This window comes from Pinus tabuliformis, chromosome 1_2 (genome assembly GCF_031772625.1).
Source record: "Pinus tabuliformis cultivar Carrire ecotype Pingquan chromosome 1_2, CPIR1, whole genome shotgun sequence".
In the NCBI taxonomy this organism is placed as follows: domain Eukaryota; kingdom Viridiplantae; phylum Streptophyta; class Pinopsida; order Pinales; family Pinaceae; genus Pinus; species Pinus tabuliformis.
Window position 1 is genome coordinate 199,898,500 of NC_142298.1, and position 7,188 is coordinate 199,905,687.

At 37.3% G+C, this 7,188-nt stretch overlaps 1 protein-coding gene across 1 annotated transcript in view; it reads left to right on the plus strand.

Annotated features, from left to right (window-relative positions):
• LOC149205172 (mediator of RNA polymerase II transcription subunit) overlaps positions 1-4,452 on the plus strand; it is a 78,225-nt gene extending 73,773 nt beyond the window's left edge. The window contains exons 2-3 of the mRNA XM_089394931.1: positions 2,979-3,077; positions 3,914-4,452. Of these exons, the coding sequence (XP_089251057.1) occupies positions 2,979-3,077; positions 3,914-4,009 (195 nt within the window). The 3' untranslated portion in view covers positions 4,010-4,452. The remainder of the gene's footprint in view (positions 1-2,978; positions 3,078-3,913) is intronic.
• Positions 4,453-7,188: the final 2,736 nt, after the last annotated feature.

A 7,188-nucleotide genomic window follows, 5' to 3' on the forward strand; every position in this document is an offset into this window, starting at 1 on the left:
GACCTAACTTCTTTGTGTTTCATTGAGTTCTTGGCTGTCTTCCATTGTGCATATGGTTTATATGGTTTATGTTCTATCTACAATTACTTAAATTATTTTGCGGCATAAAGAAGTTATTATAATAGCATAGAACATCATAATTTCAACACATAACACATTGTTGAGGTAGCTAACCCTTGTTGATGATCACTGGATGCACAATAGTTTGTGGAATGCTAAACATCCCTGTTAGGACTATGCCTATTTAAATACCGTTTTATTAATGAAATTGTGTATGTCACTGGTTGTAGTACAGTTTGTCTAATTGTATAATGTGATGCACATGTTCACCTTTCTGTAGCTTTGAGATGACATGATGGTCCATAAGATACACTAGAAATCTGGAAAGCAAGTCCACAGTCACAACAATCCACTGTGAGGTATCTGGCCATGGGATTATGTCATGTCCCTTCTCAAATGTATTAGTCACGGGATGCAGCAACGCAATTTTGGCAGCAATTTTGGTTTAGGAGGAGGACCCCACACGCAGAAACTTAGGAACTATAGACAGTTCGAATTATTTTTGGTAGTGAGTGGAATGTTGGGGCCACCACATGCATAATTTGAATTTGGCCAGGGAGGACGTTGGAGGGAATTCGAGTTAGTGGAAGGAGGGGCCCACAAGAGGCTAAGGGGGCCCAAGGTGATAAAAGAGGATGGAGCTCTGAATATTTGACAAACAAACTCACTCTTGTACGTTCTGCTACTTAGCGAGTCTAATGGTTGTTTAGCCACGAGTTTTCCGCAGGGAAGATTCAACCTCTACTTCGGGGGACTATCTGTGCTTGCCCTAGGGAGGCCGTTCCACAGAAATTGCAAGACTTTCCAGCAGTGATTCACAACTCAGCCAACCTTGCAGAGGAAGGGATTGCATGTTTTCTGGGCCACCAAAAATACGCGGAGGTTGATTCAGCCAGCCAAGGGGACACTAACTTGCTGGGAGTTTTCGGGAGCAAAGAAGATGGAGGACTGAGGGTATTTTATTAGTGTTTTGCAGCCAGCCAGCCAGTACACGCAACAATACACATTTTTGGGCAGGGAGATTGCGTAGTGGCCTCCAACAGCAAATTCGTGGGGCCTGATTGTGTAGCCATCAGGGCCAAGGACCATTCGGGAAGCAAGGGATCAGATAGTACAGGGGAAAGCAACATTTGAGGGGTGTTTCCAGGTGGATTTGCAGGTTCTTCCCTACAAATCGAATTTGGCAGCAGTAGCTGGAGAGCAGCTCCCAAGAGGCCGAAAATCCAAAGTCAAAATTAGAGAAATTCCCTTCTGGGTTTTGTCCAAGGAGTCTAAGGCTGAAGGGAAAGAATTTTCTGGGCGGTTTTTGGGCACTTTCCAGAAGGCCGAAGTCAGCAGATCAGCAGTTCATTGGGATAGTGCAGAGCATAGTAGAGCAGCAGTTGAGCATCTATCTTTCCAGCAATTCTACCACCTGGGTTTGGTCCAGCTTGTGCTTGAGTACAAGCCCAGGTGCACTACTCCATTTATATATTGTACTCATGCTCTCATATTTCATAATATATGGCTCAGCAGTTCTAGTATTACAGTGTCTTATGGGTGTTTGCTAAATGTTTTTAATTTTTCACTGTTGCATTGTTTGTTTAATTGGATTATCACTTAATTTCTTGTTTAGGAACATTATAGATTAAAATGAACATTTCGAAGAGTGGAACTAGAGACTAGAGAGACCAAGACAGAAGGTAGAGATGCAGGATCTATCCCATAGAACAGGGTTGTGAAAAGCATCCCATAGACTAGGTGCTATCAGAGTAAATCTGATAACCCATAAAGTTTCAGAGCAAGTGAGATCATAACAAGGAAAAGTGCACGATATTGTTTATTTTTGGGAAACATATTTTTGATTATTATTGCATCTGCAAAAGGTTCTATTTGAACTGCATAGTTATGGTACCAAAAAAGTTCTTGTCCTGATTTTTTTTGACTAAATCATTTGATGTCTTGCAAGAAAACCTTGGAATGTTATTTGAACATAAGATGCAGCCAGTTGGGAATGATTTATTACATTCAATCACGAGGCAAAACCATCTTAATTTATTTGCAGCGGGCAGAATTGACTCTTGATTGAGTCATCTAGCTCCTCTTCAGCAATGTTTTCTTATACTCTCGGGGGTTTGTTTAGTTTCAGTTTTCTTGCAGATGTCTCCTTTTAAAGAGTGGACCCCAAAGTCTTCAAATTCATCTGTTATCATTCTATTTGATAAATTTTTCCACAATGTTCTGGTATTGTTTTATTTATTTATTTCTCCATGAAAAGTATCTTTATATTCCATATGAGGAATATACATGTTTTGGTTCTCAAGGGACTGTTCAGACTCCACAAAAAGACTTGAAGCCATTACAATGAAGCTCATCATGGCACTTGCGGAAATTGAACCTGGGTGGAGAGATTAACAGTCATTCCTCCCAACCACCCTAGAGATCTGAGAAACCCAATAACAATGTTCTTGTGTTGTTTAAAAAAATAGTCAATGTGATTTCTGAACATTAGTCCTAGGAATTGGGTACAGAATCGAGTTCAGAATTTCTTTGACTGATTAAACCTCTGGCTGAAAAATTAGATAGATTACTTAAGATTAACACTTTTGGATAAGATACCAGGATATCAGCAGTCTATTCCTTTATGATGATTTTGACTGAGGGAAAAACTTCAAAGAAGAGCACTGCATGTTTATATTCTGTTTTTAATCCTCTTAGAAATGTGATAATCACAGCTACGTTACAAAGAATTAGGAATATACTAACACTGTCGTGCTATAAATTCTCTTGGGAATATGATGAGCACCATGCTTTGTAACAATTGAGAAGTTTATGCTTTGTTTGTGATTTCTTTGCTTCCAATTCTTGTTGTCTTTTGGTTTGCATTCTATGCACAGATATAAACTTTCAATGTTGAATCTTAATGATCTATAATGCAGAGTAAACAGCAGGAGGGAGATGTCGCAATGGCCATAGAATGTAGAACAGAACAAGATGAAATACAGAAACTAGAGCAGCGAGCCACTGAGCTGAGAGAGGTATTGTTCTCTATGAGGATTTAATTTTGTGCAGATGTGTTACCTTCACGGTTGTCTCTCAATACTTTGGAAGAAAAGTTTTAAGCATGTATTGTGTTCTTTGCAAAATTTAGATTTCACATTTGTCTGTTTGACAGTGACTTGTTCTGAGCAACCAGACTAATTTTTACAGCAGTATCTGTTTTTTTCCCCAAAATAAATGCTTCCTTGCAACTATCAATATATTCAAATATGTACAACTAAGAACATCAAGTTACTTGACAGGTATACTTTTGTTTTGGCACAAGTTGCTTGTCAACATCACTAATACATTGCGACTGCATAAAGAATGTTTAAAGTTATAGGAGACCCATATCTTTAATACATAGCGCAGCTATAAAGTATATGAAGTTCACATGTATTATACCGTAGTTTGAAGTCCACAGGGTGAGTTTACTAAAATTTGGTTGTATGCTGAAGTCAAGTTTTTGTGGTTTTATGAACAGTTCTGTAATAATTTGTTAGAGGACACGAAAAAAATCATGAAAGTGGGGAGAATTATGCTTAATAATATTTCTAGTGGGAAAATTTTGTTTCAGCTTGTACTGTCACATGTAAATGTGTGTGGTCATTGGTGTAATTAACTTGTGCCATCTTTGAATTTTGCTTTTAAAATGACCTTTCAAATTGCTGTTCCTAAATGCTGCTATCAATATGAATTGGCAAGATGGAAAGAGTTAAGTACAAAACATTTGTCGAACTTTTATTTGAAGTCCATAGTAATTGTCAATCATTATTTGTTTTCAGTTCAGTTGCTTTCGAATTCATTGATTGATGACTGTTCTTGTATTGTGCAGGAGGCTTTTAAAAAGAATCATTATTTGAAGGTTCTTATAGATCAACTTCGGGATCTCATCAATGATATTTCAATGTGGCAGAGTCCAGTCTTGTAACAATCTTTTCTAGGAATGTTACTGAAGAATAACAAAACAATATTATATGTCCAAAATTTTGAGTAACGAGTTCATCTGTAAGTTGAGTTAATTCTCCCTCTAGGTAGGAGGGTTTTGGATAGTTTTTTGTTGTGCCCAAGTTTTAGTAGCTTAAAATGGGAGGCAGGAGAGGCTGAACCGCAGTTCTGATTGACTTTCAGAAGATGCGGAATTGCAGAAAAAAATATTTTCTTATAGCTTATGAGTACCTAGGGAGACGTTATCTTTAGCCTGATTATGCATAGATATGGATAAATCCATTTCCATGGTATTTCTTCCCTTTCTATTTTAATGTCATCCAATACCACAGTAATACCAAACGCCCCATTTTTACTTGTGGCTATAAGCAATCCAGTGATATGGGAAAGATGGTCTTTGGCTACGCATGTTATGGATTAAGTTCATTCTCGAATTTTATTTCTTCCTTTCCCATTTCATTTTGCCTACTATCAGATATAATATAGTGGCCTCAGTTTCCTAGTTGGCTGAATGTAGGCCAGTTGTATGTTTGTAGTAGGTACCAAATCTCTTAATTACCAAATAGCGATTATAAAGTTTAATAGCATTTTTAAAGGAAGTGACCCTGATAACAGAATCGTTAATTGGGCTCTGGTTTGTTCAAATTCCTTAAGAAGAAAATGATTAGCATGTTAACATTAATATGTGTTCCAACAGCGTGCAACTATAATATGTTAAACACGTGGAGGCTTTCAATCAAAACAGTTTTTGAATCCCTGCATTATTCTTTATAGACATCATTTCTTAGACTCTATAACAAGTTGTACTTTGATGTCCTCTCCTACATATTTAACAGGATGTTTTTTTTTTTAATTGGTAACCATGGTCAATCAATAACTTAATTTAGGTGAAGTCCAAGATCAAACCTAGCACCTGCAACTATAACACCAAGAGTATATCTAACACTCTGTAAGCCAGATATACCAGTAATTTATGACTTAGCAAGAGCTGAGACTCCATGAGGGTGAGGGAGCCTACTCCTTGAGGCTTATCACAACTGGCCAAAGATGTCCCCCATGGGATTTGACATGGCATCTATTACAATCAAGGTTTGTAAAATCATCTACGTGCATTAGAGGTTTGTGACAATGCTTCTTTATTCATTTTTTTGGTGTATATTTTGCATCTGCCCCTCAGATGATTAGGGAAGCGATCAAAGGCCTGTTGTGAAGGCTGGTTTCAACTCCTTTTCAAAAGTTTCATAGGAAAAACCGTCGTGCCATCCTTAGGTGCTTTTGGAGCTGATATTGTGTTCAAAGGTAGACCAAGGAAAGTCTTACTAGATATTTATATGCATTCCACTAATGGCTAATAAATGTAACTCATTTGCATATCATTAATGGTGTATACATGTAACTTATGGCCAAATCTTATGATAATCATCGGAGGAATTTGCGGTCTAAAATGTCATACACAAACAAAATGATTTGTGTTGAATTGGAAACAAAATCATTACTATCATAAATCTCTCTCTCTTTTTTCCCAATGAAAACTTTTTGGGAAAACCCCCAAGAATATCCTTGGATTTCACAGATCGTACCTAAATGTAAGCTTGTAAACATTGTTTATGGCCCTTGGTCTTGTAGGTACATTGAGTGAGACATGAAATAGAGGTACCTAGCCCATGAGATTGCCTTTGAGACCTCTTGCATGGAGCTCAATGCTCTCAACCACTCGAGGTAGCCCACTAGGTTATTGCTAGCATGGATCTATCTTAGTCTCTGATATATTAAGCATTGAGAAGGATCCAAAATTATGATGGATCCATGCTAGTTTAGTTTTTTATATTTCTTTTACATTATGGTAAAGTTTGTGGGAACAAGAACATCCTTGCATTTCATAGATCGTACCTAGTGTAAGCTTGTTGACGATGATTATGGCCCTTGACCTTATAGATACATCGAATGAGAAATGCAAGAGGCAACAAATGCAAGAGATCAACTTTGAGGCCTCCTGCATGAAGCTCAAAGTTGTCAACCACTCGAGCTAGGCCATTGGGCTATTGCTAGAATGGATCCTTTTTTTCCAGGAAAAAGGCCAGTGATTTTATTTATGAAAAAAACAAAATTACAATTATAAATATCAATGGCATTCACCTAGTTGAGAGCCCAACCTTGCCAATCATAACGAGTCTCTTGCTAGCTACAAAATACAGAAGTATAATCATGTAGATGATGTTTGATTCATACAATGTCAGAAAGTAAAGCAAAAAAAACCTATCCATCAGATGTTCTTCAACATCAACCTGGAGGAGTTCATAATTGTTCATATTAGTGTTTTAAAATTCGACCAGGCCAAATTGGATTCGGACGAGATGACCAAGCTGGACCCCTGATCGGGCCAAATTGGTAGAAAAACTAGTTCAATGGCCAGTTTGTTACCAAGCCGACTGAGTCGGACCCCTGGCTGGTTTGTTAAGGTGTTGCAGTTGGTGGATGGGGAAAGATTGGCTATGGGATTCATTTATGAGACTATGGATCAAGCAAAGGAGCAAATAAAGGCATCATACAATGATAAAGTGGCTAAGTATGGGCCCATTTGGGAAATCATTGATCAAAGATGGAACAATCAACCCCATTGCCCTATACATGGCACATGCAGTTGGGGTTTTTTTTTTGTTTTTCTGAACCCAAAGTATCATTATAAAGCTCTGGAGGTAGAAGCTTCACCGCCTAGTGATGTTTTACAATTGACTTTTGTTGTAGAGGCCATTTAAAGCCTCTTTGGTAATGTGTTTTTGTTTTGATCTCTATATATCATGTATGTATTGGACAGTGCACTGGGTGCCATTTTGATACAATGCATAAATTCATGAGCCTACTTTGATCATATGTTTTCTTCTCTCTATATTCTAATGCCTTGTGTTTGGAAACATGAATATAAATTTTTAAATTATGTTTTTTCAAAAAAAAAATATATAATGTATTTTTTGCGAGTCGGAGTCGGATCCTCAGCTGGTTTCAAACCTGAGTTAGGGTTTTAAAACATTGGTTCATATACTTTATCATAATATAATCATCAAAATTGTTTTCATACATTCTACAAAAAGAACTTTCCAATTCACAAACTTAAAAAAAACTGTTGACATATAGGATTTCAAAGGAGTAAACTAGTCAACTTAA